This window comes from Hyperoodon ampullatus (assembly GCF_949752795.1).
Source record: "Hyperoodon ampullatus genome assembly, chromosome: 19".
In the NCBI taxonomy this organism is placed as follows: Eukaryota; Metazoa; Chordata; class Mammalia; order Artiodactyla; family Ziphiidae; genus Hyperoodon; species Hyperoodon ampullatus.
The window spans coordinates 11,323,152-11,349,862 of NC_136932.1; the positions used below are offsets into that span (position 1 = coordinate 11,323,152).

General features: G+C 45.9%; 1 protein-coding gene across 1 annotated transcript; it reads left to right on the forward strand.

Annotated features, from left to right (window-relative positions):
• Positions 1-2,308: 2,308 nt before the first annotated feature.
• On the forward strand, positions 2,309-24,767 carry DCAF7 (DDB1 and CUL4 associated factor 7; the record flags this gene model as incomplete). The annotated part of the gene is made up of 7 exons (XM_079725226.1): positions 2,309-2,446; positions 16,290-16,448; positions 17,149-17,260; positions 17,654-17,772; positions 20,464-20,673; positions 21,620-21,737; positions 24,316-24,767. 7 exons carry the CDS (start codon positions 2,309-2,311, stop codon positions 24,486-24,488), a joined length of 1,029 nt encoding a protein of 342 aa, XP_079581352.1. The 3' UTR covers positions 24,489-24,767.
• Between the last annotated feature and the right edge of the window lie 1,944 nt (positions 24,768-26,711).

The window sequence follows — 26,711 nt, forward strand, 5'->3', positions numbered from 1 at the left end:
AGATGGTCTGGTTTGAGAATATGTGCAGTCAACTACTCCACTGAAATGGGCTGTTGTCCAAAAAAGTCACTGGTCCTGTCCTTTTGCAGTACTCCCTAAAAGAATTTTGAAAATGTATTTCCCCCTGACATTTTTAGTTGACATCTGAAGTATTTCATGATAAATTTAAATAGTTGAAGAGGACAGGACTTCCCTGGTGGCGCAGGGGTTAAGAATCTGCCTGCCAATGCAGGGGACATGGGTTTGAGCCCTGGTCTAGGAAGATCCCACATGCCACGGAGCAACTAAGCACGTGTGCCACAATTACTGAGCCTGCGCTCTAGAGCCCGTGCTCTGCAAGAAGAGAAGCCACTGCATTGAGAAGCCCACACACTGCAACGAAGAGTAGCCTCCGACTCGCCACAACTAGAGAGACCCAACGCAGCCAAAAAAATGAATGAATAAATTTTTAAAATAAATAGTTGCAGAGGACATAATTTCCAGTGTGTTGTAAATATTGACACTTTATAAACTGTTGCATTCATATCAATCTATTTCAATCCAAATAGCAGTGATTCAGAAGCCGATATCATTCATTTTAAAAACAGGAGAGAAAGCTCTTCTTTAACATAGTTCCTTTTTCTCTGCTCATAATTCCACTCTAATCCATCCACAGTTTATCTGACATGTAATTTATTTCCATGCTTGAAAGTCTGTTATTAATAACCTCATCATATCTGTTTGGAAAACACGCTCGCTGCAAATAGAGAAAGCCTGCACGCAGCAATGAAGACCCAACACAGCCAAAAATAAATAAATAAATTTATAAAAAATAATAAAAAAAGAAATTTTTAAAGTAATTGTAACCTTACGAACGCTTTAAGGGTTACATTTATTAGTACTAGGTTTTTCAAAACAACATAAGTATCTCTTTAAATTTTTATAGAAACTAAAATTTTATTGGATATACATCTCTTACAAGAGGGAATTTTCCTCTCAATTAGTTCATGTGTGTGGATGAATATTAATTTTTTATTAGAGTAAAACAGAAGCACAGAGGAAACTTGTTCACATAAGGAAGTACATAGTACTATAAGGGGTTTGTTATATATAACAGTGTCACTCAATTCTTTGAATTCTTTCTGAGCTGTGTTAACAATCACATTTATCATTAAAAACTAATGATATCTAACAATTCAGTCCTCCTTTAGTTTTGTTGAAAGCAAATTATTGGAAACCATTTAAATTATAAAGAGATGTTACCTAGGTTCGGACCCTTCTCCATTTCAAACTCAAGACACAGATATAGTACTTAGGGCTAGATTAGCATTTGCCTTGGGACCCTCGGTGGGGAAAAGATGGAATGGGAACTAATAAAAAGTGAGAGCCACACTGGTCGGGCTGCTGCCTGCTGAAGACCAACCCTAGAATTCAGAGCATTTCTACAGTGGCCAGGATAGCGCAGGAAAGCCTCACTGAAGCTGGCCTGGCCCTGAGTACATCGGCGTGTGCAACGGTGTGTTCGCCTTGGGGCGCTGGGAGAACAACATTCCGGCGTAACGGGGGCGTTGGCATGACGGGGAATTACGGTGGTTCCCGTTTGGCGCAGGCCAGGCAGCCTGGCCGCGGAGCTCAGTGCCGCGGAATGCAGCAGGCCCTCCGGTAAGGCAGAATTTTCTTTTTCACTCGACAGAGTGGAGGAGCCGTTGGAAACAGCAGCTGCTGTGGGGAAGTCAGAGCGCGTCACACAAGAGCTTTCACGCTTAGAGACTTGACCTAGAACTTGGAGGCCTGCAAACCAGCGCGCTAGATTCTATGCACCCACGCCCCCATTCACCCACACTGCCCTCTTATCTCTCTGACTGACATCTTTGTCAGCCAATGACCTTTGGGGCTGTGAAAGCGCCTGGCCCCCTGGAGTTGGGCGGGGCAAGTAATTGGAATGACAAACACATCAATAGCAAGGAGGTTTCAGAAGCCCAGGGTACAATAGCCAATGGGAAGGACTCATTCGAAAGGACGTGTCAGGCAGCCAACGGCCGGCGCCGCTGCGAGGGTCGCGTAGCTTCCGCTCCGGGTGGGCGGGGCGGTGTGTCAAACGGAAGGTGGTTGTCGTCCGAGCCGAAGCAGGTTTGAAACTGGGGGTTGGGCTCGGCCTTCGTTGTCTGTCGCTGCGGGCCTTCTTCCGGGCTAGGCCGTCCCTGCCCGCCCCCGCCCCGCCTCTCTTCGGACCCCTGGGTTCCAGGCCAGGCTCCCTTCCCGATTCGCGCCCCCGCCCTCCGCAGCCCGCTGCCGCCCCGGTCCGCACTGCGGCCCCGCCGCCGCCACCATGTCCCTGCACGGCAAACGGAAGGAGATCTACAAGTATGAAGCGCCCTGGACCGTCTACGCCATGAACTGGAGCGTGCGGCCCGACAAGCGCTTTCGCCTGGCGCTGGGCAGCTTCGTGGAGGAGTACAACAACAAGGTGGGCCGGGCAGGGGCTCGGAACCCGGCTGGCGGGGAGCGGGCCCCGGGGGCGCCCTTTCCGGGCCGGAGCCCAGACCCCAGGACCCTCCCGCGGACTTGCCCTAGCGCCACGGAGCGGTTCCTCTGTGTCTGGCCCTGTGCAGACAGTTTGGCTCTCGTTATCGCATTTAATCCTTGCAGCATTCCTGGGTGGTCAGGAGTGTAGTTACTCTCATTTTACTGATGGGAAAACTGAGGCACTGTGTTGTGACTTGCCCGAGTCACACAGCTATTTCGTGACGGAAACAGGTCTCAAACCCAGGTTTACACCCCAAAGCTATGCCATTTATCACTCCTATCCGCTCCGCTCCTGCCGCATTGCTTCAATTAGGGGGCGGAAGAAGGATGAGGGAATGATGGCTGTGAAGAAAATGCTGGCGCTTCGGTGGTCACTCCTGGCAACGCTAGATCTCTATTAGGACTGTTTAGTGCGCAGGCTTCCCGGCCCCCTACACCCACCCCCAGGTACTCTTCCTGGATTCCCCCAGCCCTTTGCCGGGATTGCCATTGCTACTGCTGCCTCATATTCGTCCTCTTCAAAGAGACCCTCTTTTTGGAAATCTTGGCCAATGGCTGTAATCCCGCCTTTGTTTTCCGAACAGAGAAGGATGATACTTAACGTATTTTTTTCTTGGCATCTTTCGTGCTAATATAGATATGTAATCTTGAGTAGTAAGTCTTCTTGGACATCCACAATTTGAGAATCCTTCATAGAAGCACGGGTAGCAGGAGGAAGCTTTAAGTTGACAGCGCAGCATAAATTTATTTTTGAAAGTTGTTGAATAAGTTAGTGGGAAGAGTTTTCTTTCCTTTACCCCTTAATTTCTTCCATTTATTGTATTAGAGTAAACGTGATTGATAGTGATCAGAGCAACGGAGAGCCGTGCCTAGCGGTGTTGAAAGCCTGTACACCTGCTTAACACCATGAACACCGTGACTTAAGAAGAATAAAGTGTTGGATGGTGACAGGCATGGGGCAGGGAAGAAAGCCAGGTGCTCTAGGGTTGGGTCCTGTCTGGTCCACTGACCAGCTGTGGGGCACTACACAGGTCAGTTTTATTATTTCTGACCCACAGTTTGTTGGAGGAAAGTTCTTTTTTACACATAAAGGTCCTGTAAAAAACATTTGAACATTGTAATTTTGTTTACAGTTTTTCAGGAGCACATCTGTTTCTCTAGAGTTAGGTCTTAACTATTTTGGAATCCCCTTTGAGAAAGTGATGAAAACGATGGACTTTCATTACCCAGACATCACACATACACAATTTACAAACAAATCTCGGGGAGTATGCACTGATCTTGGAGTCTACCCATTGCCCACAGAAAGCAGAGAGTCCTGACAAGACATAGCTTTATTTTCTTTTCTCTGGTGCCTCTTTCTTCTTTATGGACCATGGTGGACGGCAGAGGTGGGGATGGAATTCAAGGCCCTGATGTGTAAACTGAACTAGTAAAATTGGGAACATTAGAACTGTTGTTTAAGGATACATGTTTAAAAGGGGGAAAAAAAGTAAAATATATCTTTCAAAGGGCTTGAATCTTTTCACACAGATAGATTTTTTTGCCTTGCAAGTTCTTCCAGGGTCGATTTGGGTAAGCAGTAGTCCCATTTCTAAGAGAGGAGAAACTGAGCCACAGTTAGGCTGCTGGTGGAATCAGTGGAGTAATCGGTGTCAAACCTCCGTTGCAGGGACTCTACCCCAAAGTTTGTCCTTTCATTTAGTAACCATGTGGAGCCCCTTCTTTGTGTCACAGGCGCACAGGCACTGTGGTCTGATGATCCCAGGGGTAATAGGTTAAGCAGTTACCTCTGCCTCAGTTCACTTGCATGATGTAGGCAGTGCAGTGTCTTGCCTACTGTTTTTGTGCCCTCACCTATCTAGGTCAGAGTTCTTAACGTGTGTGTGTGTGTGTGTGTGTGTGTGTGTGTGTGTGTGTGTGTCATGGACACCTTTGGCAGTTTGAAGCCAGTAGATCTCTGTTCATAATTCTGTTTTCAAATGCATAAAATACATAGGATTACAAAGGAAACCAATCATATTGAGCTATAGTTATTAACATTTTTTAAAAAGTAATCTGTACTTTTAAGTTAACTCATTAAATTACATCACCCATTATAATCATTAATCTTGAAGTAGGGATGAGGGTAAACAGCATTTCAAGATGTTCACTGTGATGTGATATGAAAGAAATCAGTGATTTTTTTTTTTTGGTAACAAATCACAGACCTTGATGCCATGGTGAGTAGCTGCCTTCATTTGTAATGGAAGGAAATGATAAATTTTAGCTAGAGGTTTGTGAAAATGTAAATGTGATTTTCCACCTCAAGTTCAGGGACCTCAAGGTAAGAAACCCTGCTGTAGAGGATCTGTGCCTAGGGGCTGACGGGCAGTAAATCTCACTTTAACACAGTGATTATCAGGCTCAGTTTCGGAGAAACCTGGACACGGAGATGCCAGACTTCATATTTTAGAGGAATTTTAAAATTATTGGTTGAAATTCTCAGACCTTTGGTTCCTGTTTGCTGTCAATAGTAATTGCCAGGAGAGGACAAAGTAAATTGACACAGCAAATTAACATGGATGAAAAAGCCCAGAAACGGTCATCTTTTTTTACTGTGAGACATTAAGAAAACGTGATTATAATTTAAGAAAAATTTTGTATTCATGTCATCACGTTTTCCTGTAGTAAAATTGTTTGTAGTTCGGTAGAATTAAATCTCTTAGCATTTCAAGAACAACTTGACTTCCAGGTGTTCCATCATTTGAATAAATTTGGGAATTGTTGTGGAGTAAACTAGATTCTATCAACTACACCTGGAATAAAGAGCCCTACTATTGGTAATTGTGTTTGATGTTGTTTTTTTGTGGTCTCTGCTGGGGGATAGAGCAACACTGGTGTTGGAGAATGGTTTTCTAAATTTTAGCTTGTGTATAAGAATCCTTTGAGGGACTTATACATTCTCAGGCTTCACTAGTTAACAGACACCCAGGTGATTCAGACACAGGTGGTCCAGGTGGCGCTCTAAAACCATTACCCTGGAGTTACCTTGGCATCTCCTGGCCAGAGACAGGAATCCTTTTTGCATCTGCATGTGCCTAAACACTGATTCCATCCCATGAAAAAAGCTCAATTACCAGATAGCCTCTTAGAGGTAGTCTGGGTTGAGATCTCAGCCCTGCCACTTACCCGTTTTGTGTGGCCTTAGGCAAGTTAACTCTGTGCCTCAGTTTCCTCATCTGTAAAATGAGAGTATAAGAAAGGTTAAATGAGTTAATATATGTAATGGAGTTAGGAACTCTGCCTGGCACATAGTAAGCAATTTAGAAATGTTAGCTATTATTACTTAAACTTCATCACAACTCTATCTGTAATTAAAATATAATCAAGGAGAATTATATGGGTGTTAGGTAAATTTGACTTTTGTATTTTCCAGAGAAAAATCAGGACCTTAGGTCAGAAAGGTACCTCAAAAGGTCATTATGTTCATTCCTTTGCCTTTTAAAGACCCAGGGGAAAAAATTCTCTTGGTTTCTTTCAACCAAACCCATTTTGTGGTGTAGAAGCTTCTTGTTGTCGGACTCCAAGTACTGTAATATGCTAGTTTAAGCCCATTTTTTCTTGTTCTACCTGGATTAGACACAGTAACTCTGATATAAGAACTCTGGGGCTTCCCTGGTAGCGCAGTGGTTGAGAATCTGCCTGCTAATGCAGGGGACACAGGTTCGAGCCCTGGTCTGGGAAGATCCCACGTGCCACGGAGCAACTAGGCCCGTGAGCCACAACTACTGAGCCTGAGCTCTAGAGCCCGTGAGCCACAACTTCTGAGCCTGCGCGTCTGGAGCCTGTGCTCCACAACAAGAGAGGCCACGATAGTGAGAGGCCTGCGCATTGCGATGAAGAGTGGCCCCCGCTTGCCACAACTAGAGAAAGCCCTCGCACAGAAACAAAGACCCAGGACAGCACAAAATAAATAAATAAATTTAAAAATAAAATAAATTTTAAAAAAAAAGAACTCTGGTATTTCTCCTGAGTTTTGACAATATCTGTCATCTTTAGACAAGTGGTATTTCCCTTGTTTTATGGGGAAAGATGGGTAGCAGTTCCTGGGCTTCTATTCCACTTAGTTGCATGTTTCAGGGTTGGTTTTGAATAGAATTGACAGCGTGATTAGGATTTATTTTGCCCTAATATTTAACTAGCTGACCATTTGTGCTTTAAGATTTGGCATCTAGAAAACATTTTTTGAGGTTCTGAGGAGAGAAATCATAGGTATACCTGATGCTTTTTGAAGAATACTGGTAGCGAATCTGAGTAAGACTGCCTTGTACTTGAAATGCACATGGGATGAATGCTTGCCTTGTCAGCCTGTGTTGATTCCTATGAGATCTTTAATGTAGAATTACTTTATCTATTTGGCACATAATGGTTTTGACCCTGGCATATAAGTTTTCATTTCTCAGATTTCTGGCAACCTTTCAGGATTCTCATTCATTTGTTCATTAATTCAACAAATATTTATTTGTTGTGTTTTAGGCACAGCAATGATACTTGGTAACCTTCTGTATCCTTTCTTAGCAGATTTGAGATTGGTAGCAATAAAGAGAAAGTGTTTTAGTACACATAAGTATTTTTGATAGATATTTAAAATTTTGCAGTGCTCCATCAGTCCTTGCCAAGAGTGTCAGCAGGGGAATTTAAAGTATAAAACTCTTCTGGTTTTAACTTCCTCCTTTCTTTTTTCTAGACAGTGAGGGGACTCATTCCTCCATGAGACCACTGAATAAAACTTCTGCTGCTATATTGTTTTTTGCCCTAACCTGGTTCACACAGACTTACTGGAGATGCTGTGATTTGAACAAGGAGTGAATCTGTGTTCTGTAGGTAGTCTGGCCTGCCTGGGGCTGTGATGCCAGAGCTGATTGATTAGCCTCAGAGCCAGGAGCCGAAGGGGTGCTGTGCCAGAGTTCATCTCCGAGTTTGACAAGGCAGGACCTCTCTGCAGATGTTGATCAATAATCAGTCAGAAACAGGCTTGAAAGGAGGACAAATGGTAAAAACCAAGAAAAGCTGGTTTATTCTGTCAAAATTTTGCCTTAGCTGATTTTGGTTATATTAATAATTGTGGGGAAAATGTTCCACTGTCAAGAGTGGTATTACTGATTTCGATAACTTGGTTTTTTCTTTTTTATTAATTACATGTATGCGTACACATATTCATATTCATTCACCTTCATGTTCTGGTACTAGCACTGCATGTAGTTAAAGAGGGATACACAGTTTCCTCCCTCAAGGAACATAGTAACAAGATAAACACAGCAGCTTTTAAATTTTAAAAAATACAAGGTATGAGTAATGTGAATAGTACTTTATGTTGTTGTTCATGAAAGTAATTGAAAGTGAAGATGTGGTCCTGCCTCCAAGGAATAAATATTTTATGTTTTATATCTGCTCCTTAGGAGATATCTGACATAGTAATATCCACAGTTTAAAAATAAGTAAAAATGATCTCGTTTCACAGTCTTTTCTTTTTAGGGGGCATTTGTTTCATATGTTGGGGTAAAGCATTGTGAAACAATAGTTGCAGAAAGACAGTGGAGGTGGGAGATAGAAGAAGTTTAGTAGGAGGACAGGGAAGACTATGGAGGAAAGAAAAGGCAGAGGGGTAACCTAAATGCTGATAAGACGATTAAAGACGTCCTTTTTCCTTACGCTCCCACAATAAGTGAGGAAGGACGGCAGTATAATGAAGATCAAGTGGGTACAGGAAGATGCTGAGAAAGGATGTCTGTGGCTGCAGATTCAAACTCAGAAGAGCACAGTTCTCCAGAATAGGATTTTGATGGGCAAAATCAACAACCCTTTGTTTGGGACAGTGAGAAGAGAGTGCACAGCTGGCAGCAGGCGCTTCTCTAGACTGCACTTGACACCTTGGATGAGAGGGAAGCTAAGCTGTACAAGGAGACACAGAGACATGCCATCGTCTCTAGAAGCACTAGATGAGGCAGGTTGGAAGAGATTGAATTGTGAGCAGCTTGACAGCTCCTCATCTCCGTTGGCTGGGAAGATGCAAAAGCCTCATGTGTTTATGCTAACGTGGAACATGGCCCTGACCTCTCTCCCATAGGAACTTCCTTCAGATCATTTAGAAAGAACTTGCCTCATTCAGGAACCAGCGTAGTAGCAATAGAGAGATACTATAAGAAAGGAGGGGAAAAAAATGGGAAACAAATGGAAGGTAAAGTATCTACACTAGAAAAATGTTTTCACCTTAGTTGAAAATTAATGGCCAGTCCTGCCACCATGAATTCAAAGAACTTAAGAAAATAAGGAACTCCAGGCAGAGATACAGGAGATCAGGTAAAATAGGCATGGTGACAAGAGAAAACGGGACCACCAGGTGCAGCCCAGGAAAAAAGTGGAAGAGAAAACAAAAATTCTCACAGACCTAAAATCCACATTAGAAAGAGAATTAAAATGAATACAAACTGCTGAAAGCAGTGAAAGGGAAGACAGATTGAGAAAATGAAGTGGAAATGAACAATTCGACTATAATAGATGCAGAAAATAAAGAATGTCTAACTTAGGCATAATTGGTGTCTCTGAAGAAGACCAAAAGACATGAAACACAAAAACTCAACTATGTCGTTCAAGAAGACTTTATAGAATAAAGGTTTGAAGCAATGAGTTCAAACTATATCTCAAGAGAAATGGACACAAAACAATTGGCACTGAAAACTTTCCTAGGAAAGCGTCTACATTTTCCTAGGGTGAAGAAAGAATCTTTGGACATCCAGGCAAAATGATCACCTCCTCTTGAAGAGGGGAAGGAGAAGTCAGGCTAGCCACAGTTGATGATAGAAGGCATGGAGCAGTGTCTGCAAATCGGCAACTATTACAGATTGTGCTACTATGAATACCTGAAGATATAATTGAGTATATAAGATTTATATGGGGAGTAGAATGCACTTAAAAAATAATTTATAAAAATTGACCATGTATTAAGAAAAAAATTTTTCTTAAGGGAAATCAGCTGATTGGTAAAAATAATACATATCAAAACTTACGGGAAGATGAGGAAGCTGAGGCCCAGATGTGCTAAGTAACTCCCCAAAGTGACATAGAAGGTAAATGCGAGGCCAGAACTGGAATACTATTTGTCTCCAGAGTCTTAAAAATAAATATATACTGATGTCGAAAAAAAAAAAAAGGGAAAAAATGTTTTGAAAACAGAGAGGGGAACACTTGCCTACCAGATCAGAGTAAACATACTGGAATTGGTATAGTTATAGCCAATACCACATATAGTTGGTGCAATCACACAGAACGTTCCAAAGCAGATCTAAGTATATATAGAAATGTAGTTATTGATAAGATAGAACTTTAACTCACTGGGGGAAAAAATTAATTGTATGGCAGAAAAATTTAGAGCCCCCTAATTCACATCATATATGAAAATCAATTCCAGATCAAGTAAAGAACAGTCCCACAAACATAGTAAAAGAAAATTGACTATGAAATTTGTACTGGGGCAGTGGAGGGTGCGCAGAGAAGGTGATCTTTAAGCCAATCATTAAATCCAGAGTCAACTAAGGAAAAGATTGACAGGCTATAGTGCAGTTGACCCTTGAGCAGTACAGGTTTAAACTGCACAGGTCCACTTATAAGTGGATATTTTTCAATTAAGTACTACACAGGGTCCATGGTTGGTTGAATCCACAGATGCAGAGGATTCAGATACTAAATTATACGTGCATTAACCCCCCACCTTGTGCAAGGGTCCACTGTACATACAAATAAAACATGTCTATGTGAAAAGATGTCTTGTGGACAAGGTCAAAAGACAGATGATAGGACAACGAAAAATATTTTCAAAACATGACAGCCAGTAGGAGCTAATTTACTTAGTGTGATAGAAAAATGAACAAAGAGTATAAATAGCCAGTTTGTAGAAGAGAAAATGCAGTTGATCAATAAACAGGAAAAGATACTCAACCTCAGGTAGTTAAGGGAGATGAGAATTGACCCTGTGATGTTACTTTTCCCTTTCAAATTTATAAAAATTAAGTTACTGCTTCTAGTGTTGCTGATAGTATGGGGAAGTGATAACCTTTGTGATTCTGGGCAAAATACTTAACATCGCTTTTACTCCATCTCTTAAGAAAGTGGGAAGAATAAGAGTACCTACCTCATGGAGATGTTGAGAGGATTAAATGAGGTATTGCATGTAAAGCAGTAAGTGTAATGCTTATACTTGGTCCATTATAAGCACTCATATTAAAAATTACTCTTCAGAAGTAAAAATAATAAACAAATATGCTCACCTTCAGTAGTAAAATGCCATTTTTCATCTCTCAGATTAAAAAAAATGTTAAAGATTATTTTCAGTGTTTTCAAAGGTATGGGGAAATTGGCACTCTCATATACTGTTAATGAAAGTGTAAATGGAAGCAACCTTTTCAAAGACTGCTGGACAGAATCTGTGACTTTTTTTTTTTAACTTAAAGCAACACATTTATTATCTCATAGTTCCTGTGGTATTAACATCTAAAATGTGATGCAGCAGTTACACTTTTAGCAATCTGACCAATAAAAGCCTTTACACATATATGTACAGAGTATTGTTATAATAGCAAAACAATGGGCTATAACCACAGTGACTATGAATAGTTAAATTATGGTGTGTTTACCACAGTCTGCTGTGGAAGAATGAGGTAGAGCTATTTGTACGGACGTGAGATCTTCCAAGATGTTGTTAAGAGCAGTTACAGAACACATTTTATGGTCCAAACCTATCTGGGTTTTTGTTTTGTTTTGTTTTGTTTGGAAAAACCATTTGGAAAGTAGTTCATATCAAACTGGTTTGAGAGTCACTAAGTAGCATTGAGGGTGAAGTTAATGGGAGACTTTACCACTTCATTCTGTATTATATGAATATTCAAGAGAACGTACATTCTCTTTCATTAAATTTTTAACATCTGCGTGTATGAGCAACAGTTGAATAATGGTGAAAGCAAAGTGTTATTCCTTTCAGTACTTGGTTGGCAGTTTGGAGCGAAGAGCTAAAGCGAGTTAGGCCAAGGATGAAACACGAGTCTGTGCAAACACATGAAGTCTTTGGGAAGATCAGGAAAGATCCCAGCTGTTTCCTGGCTTCTTCCCTAGGTTAGGTACTGTTGTGCAGAGGTTGTCCAACCTTGCTGAATCAGATCACCAGGGAGGGTCTTGAGAATATAGACTCCTGGGCCCCACTTGACACTTGTTGAATCAGAATCTTGGGCTAACGGTGGGGAGCCCAGGAATGTGGAAAGCACTCCAGGTAAATCTGGTAGCCAGATTTGAAAACCATTGCTGTTGGCAGTACAAGCAGGAGTAAGACGCCCTGTTTTTTTTTAATTTTTAATTTTTTTAATGTTTATTTATTTATTTGGCTGTGTCAGGTCCCGGTTGTGGCACACGGGCTCTTCGTCATGGGCTCCTCTAGTTGTGGTATGTGGGCTCCAGAACGTGCAGGCTCAGTGGTCACGGCACACGGGCTCAGTTGCCCCGCGACATGTGGGATCTTAGATTCCTGACCAGGGATCGAACCTGCGTCCCCCGCATTGGAAGGCGGACTCTTAACCACTGGACCACCAGGGAAGTCCCTACAGGCCCTGTTTTTAAGGCATTTACTAAGAGAAATAGCATAAGACAGTCACGCAAGTGCTTTCATGAGGCAGTGTGGGATTAGTCACCAAATGGATGGAATAGATAAGTACTGAGAGACCACTGTGCTAGGAAGACTGCAGATGGTTTATGAAGGAGGTGAGGTGTAAGAATATTAAAAGCTCATACACTGAGGAAGGCATCATACTGAACAGTTTACAAACAAAAGGTGTTACATACAACTTCTGTGAGGTATAGGTACTGTGAATATCCTCACTTTACAGATTGGAAACAAGTTTAGCAAAGTTAAGTAACATGTCCAAGGTCCTACAACTAGCAAGTGGTGAGTAAGGAGGCCTGGAAGGCTGAGGCCACTGTTCTTTATTAATACTGGGCAGGATTTGGATCGACAGAAGGAGGTATGAGGATTTTACAAGTGAGGGCAGTGTAAGGAGAGGGATGGGAAGCCCTGACTAGATAAATGAGAGTGGAAGATAAGGTAGGCTAGGGAAAGCTTTGAATGCCTGCTTAAGTGGATCCTAAGGGGCACGTGCTCACGGGAGCTGATATTTGGAGGTTTGCAGAGAAGCCTCCAATGGCTGGAAAGCAACTTTTAGCAGTAGCAGCATTTTCCCCTTCTAGTTTAGCCTTACCTGCATGGTTAGAAAGAGGGATTGTGTGCTTGCTGCCACATCCCCAGCGCTTAGAACAGGGCTTGGCACCTAATGGCCACTCGGTAAATATTTGAATAAATAGATGAATGCAATATCTGGCTCAGAATCTATATGAGAGGCTTAACACTTTATTCTGCCCAGTGAGCCACAAAATTTACCTTCTCATCTATTTTCTCCACCCTCCCCCACCAAGCCTGATGCCAATTTTCCCTGTTCCATCTAGAATCTTCCTTTACGTTTTGTTTTCTGCAAAGGTCAGAATGTCAACTTTTTAATTCCATGAGAACTGTTCATTCTGTCAAAATCCCTCTTGTGGCCGTCTCAGGTTATCCCTTGCCATTCTCCCTACCGGTCACCACAGGCCCTTAACCTTTCCCACCTGTTCCCCTGTGGGTCTCCAGGCTGAGCTCCCCGCCTCCAGCCTCTTCCTGGATCCAGTCAGTCCTGCCCGGCATTACCGGGCCCCATACTCATAACTCCAGGGCCTCATAGTCCTACCGCTGCCTCTCAGACGCCTTCACGGGGGAAAGCCCACCTCTGTCCTCAGTTTGCTGTCAGGGCTCTTGAGCCTGCCCTAGGCACGTTTCCCCAGCCTCCTCTGCGGGGCTCTCTCAGATGGTTCCTCTTGCTGCTCGCCAAGTGGGCCATCTAGTTAGTAACTCTGCCCCACCTGCTGGGGATGCCTTCCGTTTCTGTGCCTCCTCAGAACCCTTCCATACACTTTTTTTTTTTTTTTGCGGTACGCGGGCCTCTCACTGCCGTGGCCTCTCCCGTTGCGGAGCACAGGCTCCGGACGCACAGGCTCAGCGGCCATGGCTCACGGGCCCAGCCGCTCTGCGGCATGCGGGATCATCCCGGACCGGGGCACGAACCCACGTCCCCTGCATCGGCAGGCGGGCTCTCAACCACTGCGCCACCAGGGAAGCCCAAATTTTTTTTTTTAATTAATTAATATTATTTATTTATTTTTGGCTGTTTGGTCTTCGTTGGTGTGTGCGAGCTTTCTCTAGTTGCGGCGAGCAGGGGCTACTCTTCGTTGTCGTGTGCGGGCTTCTCATTGCGGTGGCTTCTCGTTGCAGAGCACAGGCTCTTGGCGCGTGGACTTCGGTAGTTGCAGCACGTGGGCTCTAGAGCGCAGGCTTAATAGTTGTGGCGCACCGTCTTAGTTGCTTCGCAGCATGTGGAATCTTCCGAGACCAGGGATCGAACCCGTGTCCTCTGCATTGGCAGGCGGATTCTCAACCACTGCGCCACTAGGAAAGCCTAACAAAGTTTTTTTTTTAAAGGACAAAATATTTGAACAGACTTTACGAGAGAATAAATACACATGGCAAATAAGCACATGAAAAGATGCTCAGTATCATTAGTTATTAGGGAAATGCAAATTAAAATACTATTACACACCTATTAGAATGACTTTTTTTTTTTTTTCGGTACGCGGGCCTCTCACTGTTGTGGCCTCTCCCGTTGCGGAGCACAGGCTCCGGACGCGCAGGCTCAGCGGCCGTGGTTCACGGGCCCAGCCGCTCCACGGCATGTGGGATCCTCCCAGACCGGGGCACGAACCAGTGTCCCCCGCATCGGCAGGCGGACCCTCAACCACTGCGCCACCAGGGAAGCCCTAGAATGATTTTTTTAAAAATGCTGGCAATACCAAGTGCTGACAAAGAAATATATGTGAAACTCGTGTATTGCTAGTGGGAATGCAAAATGACACAGCCACTTTAGAAAACATGTTGGCAGTTTATTATTTTTTAAAAAATAAAGTTAAACATATGCTTACAATATGATCCAGAAATTTCACTCTTAGTTGTTTACCCAAGAAAAATGGAAGCTTGTCAGAACAAAAACTTACACATAAATGTTCACAGCAGCAATATTTATAATGGCCCTAAACTAGAAGTAACCCAAAAGTTCATCAACTGGTAAATGGATAAATAAATCCACATAATGCAATATTATTCAGTGATAAAAAAAGAAGATACTGATACATTAACATGGTTGAATCTCAAGAGCATCATGCTGAAAGTAGCCAGTCACAAAAGACTCAACACTACGATTCCATCACATCCATATGGGATGTTACAGAAGAGGCAAAACCATAGCCAGTGGTTGCTTAGGGGGTGAGGACTGACTGCAGAGGAGCCCAAGAGAACTTTTGGGGGTGATGGAAATATTCTATATCTTAATTGCTGTGGGAAGTTAAACAGCTGTATACATTTGCAAGTGTATACATTCCAAATCATGGAACTGTACACCTAAAGTGAGTGAATTTTATTGTATGCAATTGTACCTAAATGAAATTGTTTAAACAAAGAAAAGATAGGAAGATACTGGTATCTGAGACTGGAGTCAGCAAGACAGGAGTGGAAGGAATTCTTTCTGCTATATGGTTAGTGCCTATCCTCTCATTTATCCTCCCTACCATTCCATCTTCCAGCTGGTGGAAGTTCATGAGCAAATGTATAGCAGGTGGCATCTCCTACTGAGCCAGATTGAGTTAGGTAGCAAAGGGTGGAAGTCAATATTGGTCCAAAACTGACTCAAAGAAAAGGTGGTCAGACCAGCTGGGACTTTCTCATCGACAGTACCCACTTTTTTGCCAGTTACAGTGGTTTGGGTTCTCGAATGCTTGTTTGGCACACCCTTCTGTGTCAGCATATTACTAGCCAGTGGGGGCGAGGTTGGGGGGTTAGAGGAGGAGGCAGTTTGTGTATGATTGCCTTTTTTATTAAAATAAATTTTTTTTATTTATTTTTATTTTTGGCTGTGTTGGGTCTTCGTTGATGCGCGTGGGCTTTCTCTCGTTGAGGGGAGTGGGCTTCTCATTGCGGTGGCTTCTCTTGTTGCGGAGCACGGGCTCTAGGCACGTGGGCTTCAGTAGTTGTGGCTCGCAGGCTCTAGAGCACAGGCTCAGTAGTTGTGGCGCACGGACTTAGTAGTTCCATGGCATGTGGGATCTTCCCGGACCAGGGCTCAAACCCGTGTCCCCTGCATTGGCAGGTGGATTCCCAACCACTGTGCCACCAGGGAAGCCCCTATGATTGCCTTTTTAGGTGAGACGTTCCTTTGTTGGATGTCACTAAATGTCCACAGCACTTCTAGTCATGGGGTCACTAAAACCACCGCTGCACGTTGTCAAGTGCCTCGGCTTGTGGGGGAAGGTAACCAGCTGGGCAGATAACCCAGCTCTAGGGTGTTGGATCAAGAGGGCAGGAGTTGGAGTCAGAAAACCTGTATTCAGATTTTGTCTCTGCCTCTGACTAGCTCTGCAGTCTTCAGTGTAACTCAACCCCTCCGAGGCTGGGTTTCCTCGTCTGAGCAGCAGGCCCGTTGGACTAGACGCCCTCTCTCTCTTACTTCTTGCCTCTGCAGTGAAGGGTAGTACAGCGTCAGGACGGCTGTCACTGACAGAGGTCTGGTGTATTTGGTGCTGCTCCCGAGAAGCAGATGTTTACGTGGCTGGATTCTGCTGTGTTACAGGTCCAGCTTGTTGGTTTAGACGAAGAGAGTTCGGAGTTTATTTGCCGGAACACCTTTGACCATCCGTACCCCACCACAAAGCTCATGTGGATCCCTGACACAAAAGGCGTCTATCCAGACCTGCTGGCGACGAGCGGCGACTATCTCCGCGTGTGGAGGGTAAGCAGGTGCTTGACGGGCCTCCGCAGAGTCAGCTTGCTCGTAGCAGCGTGGACTCACGGAGAACAGGACGGGGCTGGAGGCCAGATCCCTGCAGCCGGGAGAACAGGTGGGAGCGGATCTGGACTGAGCTTGTTTGGCTCAGCAGATTTCCTAGTGAGTCCAGCCAAGATTCCTTCAAGTCCTGCTGCCGGCTGCAGTCGGCCTGGAAGCTCAAGGCTCAGTGACCGTGATGTAAGCACGAGGGCCTTCTGCAGGGGTGGGGACACCGGTGGCCTCTTATTGTATTTACAGTCAGGATATTTTTGAGTAAATTAAACAAAATCCAGGCCGCTGCTTCTAGTGCAGCGTGGGAGTGGATCCTGGAGCCTCCCCTCCCCTCTGCCGAGCCGTCACCATGGCCTCTCCCGTAGCTGGAGGTGTGGCGTCCAGCCAGGCAGGGTACAGATGCTCCGGTTTGGGCAGAGTGAGAAGACCTCTCGTCTAGAAGGATCTGGGGGTGAAAATTTGGGAAACAAAGCTAGGCAGAGGAGAAAGCTTGGAAAGAAGTAGCATTCAAGTAGTTCCTCTGGTTTTTATTACTCTATGATAAAAATGTCCCCCACGTCTTAAATTTACTAAAATACCGACTGAAAGAGGCTTTAAAGATTTTTTGTGAAGATAAGACTGGCTGAGTTTTTAAAGATTATTGTTCCTTCAGGTTGGTGAAACAGAGACCAGGCTGGAATGTTTGCTAAACAATAACAAGAACTCGGATTTCTGTGCTCCTCTGACCTCCTTTGACTGGAATGAGGTGGATCCTTATCTTTTAGGTAAGGGAGTGAGGGAGGGTGTATTCCAGTGTGAAGAAGCAAAGATACATTTTCTCAGATATAACACTGGGCCAGTTTTTAACCAGGGCCCTGAGGTCCGTGCAACATCCTAAAAGGGGGCCGAGTGGGGAAGAGGCTAAATATGGAATGTGGTTATTAATTCCTCCCATGGAGTTGAGCTTCCCATGTGTGCATGTCTTGTCTCTCCAGGCAGAGTCCAAGGCCCTGGGGTGAGGATGGAGTACGTGACTCTTTTGGGCTCTCCCTCCCTGTACTCAAGAAGTATTTGCAGTGCGTTGTCCCCTGGGCTGAACAGATGAATAGGCACAAGGAGAGAAGCTGGCGTGGGAACTTCACCCCCGTCAGCCGCTGACTTGCACTGGTTGTTTCCAGGTACCTCCAGCATTGACACGACGTGTACCATATGGGGGCTGGAGACCGGGCAGGTGTTGGGGCGAGTGAATCTTGTGTCCGGCCATGTGAAGACCCAGCTGATTGCCCATGACAAAGAGGTACTGATGCTGGTGCGCAGCTGCTTTCTGTGCCTTCAGTGTGAAGTCAGGCTGTTCTCTCCCTATTTTGCAAATGACATGGAAAATCATAATGCTGACGTCGTCTTGTCTAAATTGAAAATAGTAGTGTGTCAGAACAGTGGAAAACAGCACTGTTACAAATGAGTGTATTTTTTTTTGGCTGGTGTAAACATTCTGTAGTCTGTTGTTTTTCTTTTTGTGCCAGAGATTGCTGGCTTTTAATAATGAAATCTGTTATAGACAAACTTGGACTTGATGTGATTAAAAAATAATCTTAGAGTAACACTTATCTTGAAATATATTTACTTTTTTGGGAGCAGGGAGGCAAGAAGAGGGAAAATTTCCTAGAAGACAAAGCTAAATCGTTAATTTTTCTCTAAACTTGTTTTATGAAATTCTAGTATGTTCACTTAATGCTTATACTTTTAATACTATTTGGTATTGAATATGGTTTATTTTGATGGTGATGTTTCTCCTGTGTTTATTGGAAGAGCCAAAGGAAGCTATCTGTAATTGTGTTAACAAAGAGTTCTTCTGAGTGATTTTGTAAAATGGTCATAAATCTTTAACTGCCAGAGCCGCTGCATGCTGCTCCTCTACCAGAAAAATTACAGGACGTTTCCTGTGGGTAGTGTTTCCTTTTCTATCGTACCCTGCACAGTGAGGATTATTAATATCTGTACTGATAAAAAGGGTGCCTTGACATTAGGTGAGAAACTTGAGGTTGTCCCCAGAATGGAAAGTTGGTGACCAGATTATCATTCTTAGTGAGAGGTTGTTCTTTGGCTTTCTGTACTCCCAGCAGTAAGATCTGTTACAGATCTGCTGGACTTGGCTGCCGTAAGCCAAGGGGCGAAGGAAGGGTTTGTCCTGCTGAGAAGATCGGTATAAGGAGGTTCTGGGAGCCCTCTTGGCATCAAGTGGAACAGGTTGCTGCATTTTGGTTCTGTGACAGCTTAGCCTGCTGTGCTCTGTCAGGGTCCAACTCAGAAACCTAGAGCTACTTTAAATATTTAAACTGAGGGGATTTAATGAGGAGATTGCTTACACAGACGATGGTAAAGCTGAGAAGCCACACCAGAGCTGCAGTGAGGTAATGTAGACAGTGGGAGCAGCGATCTCAACAGCAAACGGGCCCTGGACCAGCACCCCGGCCTCGAAGAAGTGAATCCCAGGGTGGTTGTTCTGAGAGGAACATGACGCCTCCTGGCACCTTAGATTTTTCTCAGCCCACCTCTCTCTGTTGAAGTAAAGACTTGCCAGGAGGTTCTCGTTGCTACTGGCGGGTTGGTGCAGAGGAGGGTAGCATATAGCTGGGAGTCGTTTCCCCCCCTTGGCTTATGATGGAATACGCTGGTGGAGCACAGAAGAAGAAGCAGACAGAGCTGAGCTTTACACACTCGGCCATCTTGCCTGTGAGAACCTTACTGTTTAGTGGTGCCGCCGTGGTGTCCCTGTCCCTGCGAGTTACTGGGAGCCAACCCTGGGTGCACATATGGATAAACACACCCCAGCCCTAAGGTAGCTGATCGGTGTTGGACAGAGCCTTGATCTGTCAGGCCTCCTTGTGACGACCAGCCCAGTTCCCCGCTGAACCACTCCTAATTCCTACTACAGAAAGAGAAGTGTAATTTCTTCATAGTCAGTCAGAGGAAAAGGAAGTTATGAGGTTGAATAGAAACAGATGCTTGTTTGTCAGTGTCCCTTAGTAGGTAGAACCTCCAGAAGGCTGGAGTCACGGTACTGAGTGAGAGGTTCCACTCATGTCTCCCCAGAAGTCAGCTGTTATTGTCCTTGGCCCCAGCAGATGGGTTTCGTTTGGCATTTTGTTTTCCTTTTTCAGATTCTCTCTCTCCGCTTGTCTGGCTCTGGCTTTTTCTGTCTCTCTTTGTCCCTTTCTTTCTCTGTTGCTCTCTGCCTCTGTTTTCTCATAGACATTAGCAGAGTGCAATGTTTGCAGCAAGTAATAAGTGCAGAAAACAATGATTCAAAACCTAAATTGATTCACTTATGAACACAAACCAACTAGGAGAAGAGATAGCATGTCCTAGGACAAGAGAGCGGTATTAAGCCTCTTTGTAAGTATAGGAACACCTGAGCCTCCCGAGATTCAAAACTGCTGTTACCTTTCTCGCAAATTAGTCTCAGGTCCAGGTTTCTCAGCAGAACCGTGGCTGCTTCCACCTAGCAAATCGATGATCTTGGCCTTAATGTGCTCATGGATTTACCTCTGGTCACACACAAATGAAAGCCATGAAGGCCCAGGAAATAAATGTCTCCATCTTGTAACGGTGGCAGGAGACAGCCACTGGCTCTGGCTTCACTGAGCCTGTCCAAGCCTACAGAATACTTGCTCAGAGCTACATGTGCTCTGCCGGTCAGCAGGGTATGTGCTCTTTGTTTTATCACAGGAGGTGGAGGAAGAATCCTTGGAAAGCAGGAAGTGAGAAGAAGCCAGCCAGTTTCCAGAGCAGAATGACCTTCACTCTTTGGAAAGTCACTCATGTTAGCACTCTCAGGTCCCAGTCCTCACAGGCGCTGTTTGGCTTTGTCTACCTCCTTCTGGGTCATGAGCAAGGGTTTAGATGAACTAGGGATAGCAGATTTCCCTGTTACAGGAAAGGGTGGTAACGGACCTGAATCTGACTGACGCTTCTTATTCACCAACAGGTCTATGATATTGCATTTAGCCGGGCCGGGGGTGGCAGGGACATGTTTGCCTCTGTGGGTGCTGATGGCTCGGTGCGGATGTTTGACCTCCGTCATCTAGAACACAGCACCATCATTTACGAAGACCCACAGCATCACCCACTGCTTCGCCTCTGCTGGAACAAGCAGGACCCCAACTACCTAGCCACCATGGCCATGGACGGAATGGAGGTGAGAGCCCCGCTTGAGGCTAACATAGGCCCTGCCACTCAGCTCCGGCTCTGCTTACTTACTGTATCTAGAAGAGTGGTTCTCAACTGGTCGCCATTGTCTCCTCGGAGGATTTTTGGAAATATCTGGAGACCTTCGGGGGTGGGAGGGGGAGGGGTGGTGCTACTGGTGTCTAGCGGGTGGAGGCCAGGGCTGCTGCTGCACGTCCTGTGGTGCACAGGACCACTCCTCACAGCACAGAATTATCCGACCCGAAGTGTCAGGGGTGCTGAAACTGAGAAAACCTGATCTAGAACAAGGACTGTGTGTTAAGAACTTTTACTACTTGGAGAGTTGGAGTCGGAGCCAAGAAAAGCAGTATCTAAAGAGTAAACCAAATCATACGTGCGTATGGTGCCGAGTAAAGGAACAGGCAGTTCTCCCCTCTGTAGTCTGGACAGATTCTGCCAGCCTTAGTGAACAGATGTGGAAGTGGCAACTCTGTAGCCTGTTATTTGATAAAAGCAGTAAATTGTGGGTGGAGATGATGCAGTGATTAATTTTATTTTGATGAAACCAGTACCCTGGGCTGCTTACCTTTCAACTTTTGCTTCAGGTGTTGGGGGAGAGGGCTTCCGTGCTGCCCAGCTGAGCACGCACGGAATCCTTAGCCCACGCACCTAATAGGACTTGGTGGATTATTCAGATTCATGTTACTTACTCCGCCTTCTCCCTTGCAGCCTAAAGGCCCTGAGCTGCTTATGACACAGACTAGAAACTAGCTGTGCCTTTTTTTTCTTTTTCCTCAATCCTGTAGCTACTTTGAGGACCGAGACCCTCTGTCTCTAAGAGTCATTAAATCTACAAATGAACAAGTTCAACAATTTTTTTTTTCTCTCTTGTGTAGTGTCTTGTTTTTTCTGTCACACCCTGAAGTTTCTGGGCCTCTTCCTTGTTATTTCTGCAGGTAGTGATTCTGGACGTTCGAGTTCCCTGCACGCCTGTCGCCAGGTTAAACAACCACCGAGCATGTGTCAATGGCATTGCTTGGGCCCCACATTCATCCTGCCACATCTGTACTGCAGGTAAGTACTGGCAGGGGGCGATGGGGAGGGAGCGGTAAGGAGATCTTCCTCTTGTCTCCTTAGAATTGTAATCCTTCCTGTATGCCAAGGATAGTTTGAGAGGTTTACACAGAGTAACTCCATTGAGAGCCTCCCTATGCTTGTAAAGTTGAAGCAGTCCGGATTCCCAGATGATTTTGTACCCTCAGTGATGTCAGAGCATCTGTATACTGCTTACATCGTGTACCCGTTATAGGCTTGTGCCAACTACTGTGCGCCTCTGAAATCTAGGTCGGCACAGAGGACTCATCCAGGAGCATGAAGGAGGGGGCAGTCTCTCTTGGATGTAACTGACTCTTTGGGCCTGTCGCCTGGGAGATGCCAAAAGCACGTGCCCCCTGCACTGAGCTCTGGGTGCATGGGAGGGCCTGCACAGCCTGCCCGGGTCAGTGGTGTGTGACGTGTAGTTCCCGTTTTTCCATTTGCCAGACCCAAAAGAGTACCCCTTAAAAATACGCTGGCCGGGGCTTCCCTGGTCGCACAGTGGTTGAGAGTCTGCCTGCCGATGCAGGGGACACAGGTTCGTGCCCCTGTCCGGGAGGATCCCGCATGCTGCAGAGCGGCTGGGTCCGTGAGCCATGGCCACTGAGCCTGTGCATCTGGAGCCTGTGCTCCGCAACGCGAGAGGCCACAGCAGTGAGAGGCCCGAGTACAGCAAAAAAAAAAAAAAAAAAAAAAAACGCTGGCCGTCAGTGTGCTTGTATTCTAGAAACAATACCTGCTATTAAAAATTCAGCAATACAGAGATGTAAAAAAAAAGGAAGGTGAACATCCTGTTCTCGCCTTCCTTTCCCATTTCCACTTCAACCCCACTTTGTATAGGTGGCACCTCTCACAACGGTCGGTGTGTCTCCTTCCAGACCTTTTTAGGTGGATCCATGTGTACACGTCCCTCCCATATGAAGAGCCTTGGGTTTCCTCCTAACATACTTTTCCCCTCCTCACAAATCAGTAGCGTCCTCATTTCCTTGTTCATTATGGAGCCAGAGGAGTGATGTAGTTCGGTGGTTTTCTGCCATTTTAGCACGAATTCGAAAGGCATGAAGCTCTTCCTGTTTGGGGCCCTCTGCTCATGCCTGTCCGTCTCCTTGTGAAGCAGTTGAGGCCCGACGCCATCCTGCGTGCCTCATGTTGTGGCCTGACTTCTTCACTCTTGCCCACTTTTCCCCAGGAGTGTGGCTACGGAAGGGCAGGAGGAGAAAAAAGAAAGAAAGGAGCACAGTGTCAGCCCACGCAGCAGAAGCCCACCTTCGGCTCCCAGTGGCTGCCTTTGCAGACCTGCTGCTGCCCTGGGTGCCGCACCCACCCTGTGTCCTTCCAATGGCGGGAGGTGGTGCTGAAGAGCGCACTCAGTTGAGCGTTGAGGAAAAGGCACTTAGTGCTTTAGAGGTGCCGAGTGTTTAAAACAACTTCCCAGATCTCTTGATGCAGATAATCCTGGGAAGGGCATCTCTCACCCGTGCCCAGGTTATGCGGCCTCTGAGGGTTTGGTTTATTCAGGAGAGAGACAGGCTCTCACGTTGGGATGGGTGATGGGACTAGGGGACACTGTGGTGGGGAAGGTCATTGCCCTTCTTTTCCTCCCCTAAATTAAGAACTTACTATTTTGATCGTAAAAGTAACATGACCACCACATTACACATCACTTAGGAACTAGAGAAAAGTAAGCATAACTCATAACCTTGCAGTCCTAATGGTACCACTGGTCTCATGTTTTTTTTGTGTGTGTGTGGTACGTGGGCCTCTCACTGTTGTGGCCTCTCCCGTTGCGGAGCACAGGCTCCGGACGCGCAGGCCCAGCAGCCATGGCTCACGGGCCCACCCGCTCCGCGGCATGTGGGATCCTCCCAGACCGGGGCACGAACCCGTGTCCCCTGCATCGGCAGGCGGACTCCCAACCACTGCGCCACCAGGGAAGCCCCACTGGTCTCATTTTGATATGTTCCTTTCCAGTCACTTTTCATGTGCTTATCTGTCTTTTTAAGGTGCTTTCCTTCTTTCTGGTATTTCCCAGGGCCCTTTTCTTGGGCACATGTCCCCACAGCACTTTATCTCATTATCTGTGTAACACCTCATTGATGTATAAATGTCCGTAAGATGGAGGGAAAAGAATCCCATTAAATAATTGAATCGTCAGAGAGGGATCTTTAATCACTCAAGTACTTTAAGTGGCTGAAAATGACATGTTTGGGGATGGTTTTTATCCCATCCCCTCTTCCTTTCCTGATGCCTGCCCCAGATGCGATGAGGTGTCCATCCAAGTCCCTTCCGCCATCCTAGCTCTGCTGTGGTGAATGGGTCAGAGGCAGCGGCCTTGCTTTGCGTCCGGGCTCTTCCTCTCACTGCTGCATAGCTCTGTGGTTTGGGGCGTGTGCCTTAACATTTCCTCATTTATAAAATGGGGGCTTGCAGTACAACCTCCCTCACTGGGGTTTTGGTGAGTGAATGCTTTGTAAACTGCGATCCCCGCTCAGATGCAGGGGTCGTGATCCTCGCTGCCTGAGTTGTAACCTTGCTTTCTGGCTCTCTGTGTCCCTAGCGGATGACCATCAGGCTCTCATCTGGGACATCCAGCAAATGCCCCGGGCCATCGAGGACCCTATCCTGGCCTACACAGCCGAGGGAGAGATCAACAACGTGCAGTGGGCGTCGACTCAGCCCGACTGGATTGCCATCTGCTACAACAACTGCCTGGAGATACTCAGAGTGTAGTGTCGGTGGCGCCGTGCCCACGAGGCAGGAGCTTGTGTGTTTCCCGCCTCTGTCCCACCCCCAAAGTAAGAAGAAACATGTTTCCGGTGGCCAGTACGTCTTTCATTGCTTTGCACCCACTGTTCCCAGAAGCTGCTCTACGAGTTCCCGGCCAGTCACCCCACTGCTCTCTGGGCCGGACTCAGTGCTGTGTGGCACCTCCTCAGCCCAGGACTGAGTTTTAAGATTTTCTCTCTTTTCCTCATCTCCTTTGGTTCCCCAATTAAAAATTTCTGTATATTTGTTTGTCAGCCGTTGTGTTAATGAGCATTGTGGGCACCGGCTCTGTTTGTCTTCATCTGTCCCAGACGTCTCTGTCTGCTGCTGCCCGGGGCAGCAATCTGTGTCCGTGTCCATGTGAGCACTTAGGTGGGAACAAACGCCAGTGCAAAGTTGTCTGTCTTCCTGTTATCAATGTCTTTAACAAACTTCAACTTTGTATATTTTTTATCTATCAGGCTAATTTTTTTACGAAAAGAATTTTACTCCCTGGTCTCTTCCTTTGTTTCATAGCCCTCCCTGTTAGCACCTTCCTCTCTTCCCTCCCTGCCTGGATCTGGCCCCAGGCCCTTGACCCCATGAGCAGTTTGCCTTCTTGAATCACTGCCTGAGCGGAACATACCTGACCTGGAGTCCCAAACCGCCTCGGTGCTCTGAAGTCAGCCAGCTCTCACACCTCTGCTCAGCCTGGCTCTTCTCAAGGGCATTCTGGGCTCCAAAACAGACATGTGACTCCTTCTGTTAGACCCTGAAGTACCCCTGTCCAGCCCCCCAGGACCTCCCGGGCACGTGTTAGCGCTGAGCTAGCCAGGCTGATTGGAGCGCCTGACTGAGGGGAACAGTGGCAGGAAAGCTGAGCTTAGAGCATGTTTCCTGTACCTAGTTTAAGAGTCTGTTTTTCCCTCCGGATATAAGCCCCCGGCCAATCTCTTTCATGTCTGAATGATAGGCAAGAATGAAGTGTAAGCTGAACTTCAGTATCTCTGTTTGTTTAGTGTACTGTGACTGGCAGGATATTGGCCACTCTTTGGATAGGGTGCTCTGAGGCGAGAGAGCCCGGCTTGACAGGTGCACAATCTGAGCATCTAGCCTGAACAGGATCTCCTTTAGAGTGTGGGAGACGGTCAGCTCTTGCAAAGGATGGACCAATAGGTTGTGGTGATCCCAGGCCATCAGTTATATAGAGAGCAAGAAAAGCTTCAGAGACCCAGGGTCAGCCAGTTCAGAACTCCACGAACCCCTGTCAGCCACCCTGACCCCAGCTTACGTTCTGAGCAGTACTGGATTGCAGGCTGTGGGTGTCTGTTTCCGTTATATGAGCGAGTTCCGTGGAGGGGCCTGTGTGTGATTCCGGTGGTAGGTGAATCCTTGGGCAGGCAGGGTTGGGGACATGCTCAGAGTCAGGGCGGGGGGTGGCGGGGGGAGTTTGCCACGCTCTGCCACGTGCTGGAAGGTTTCTGAGACCCTCTGAGTTGAGCGTCCAAGCGTAGGAGAGAAGCAGACCTTGAGGCCAATGGTTTTGTCCAGTTCTCATCTGCTTTTGAGAAACAAAGCAGTTAGCTTTGTTCTTCTGGGCACTTAAACTCTCTTGGTTGAGTCTTCCTTTTCAGAAGCAGATGTATTTGTATCCCCAAAGTCATAGCTCTTTGCTTTAATACACGGGGGCTTGTCCCAAAGAAAAAGGCTCTTTTTTTTAGTCAGGGTATTTCCCCTTCTCCCGTTATACTTTGTTCTGATTTGGAGGCTCTTTGGCTGGCCGTCTGCTTGAGGTCATCTCTCCTGCACTTACCACCAGATTTGCACTGCATCATTTGGAGATGTAAAGTGAACAGTTCTTGGTCAGAACCCTCCTCTGCTTGTTATTGTGTTTGATGGTTCCAGGGTCCTTCCCTCAAGGGGAGCAAGTATAAATTGAATGTCACTTGCTCTAGGAGGCTGTCAGTTCCTTCCTGTGGAAAAGGGTCTGAAATGGAGGTCTAGTGGTAGAGGGGGCTGGTCCTGCTGGGGCAGGGCTTAACCACACTGAGTTCTGGGTTAAGATTCCTTTCCTGATCTGCACTTTCGTGGTCTGAGTGGTGAGAAGATTTTTCCACTCTAACTTGAAAATAATCTGGAGAAAAAAAATTTGTTAATAAGAATAGGGATATATTTGGATAAAGTTGCTATTTACTGTGGAAACCAACA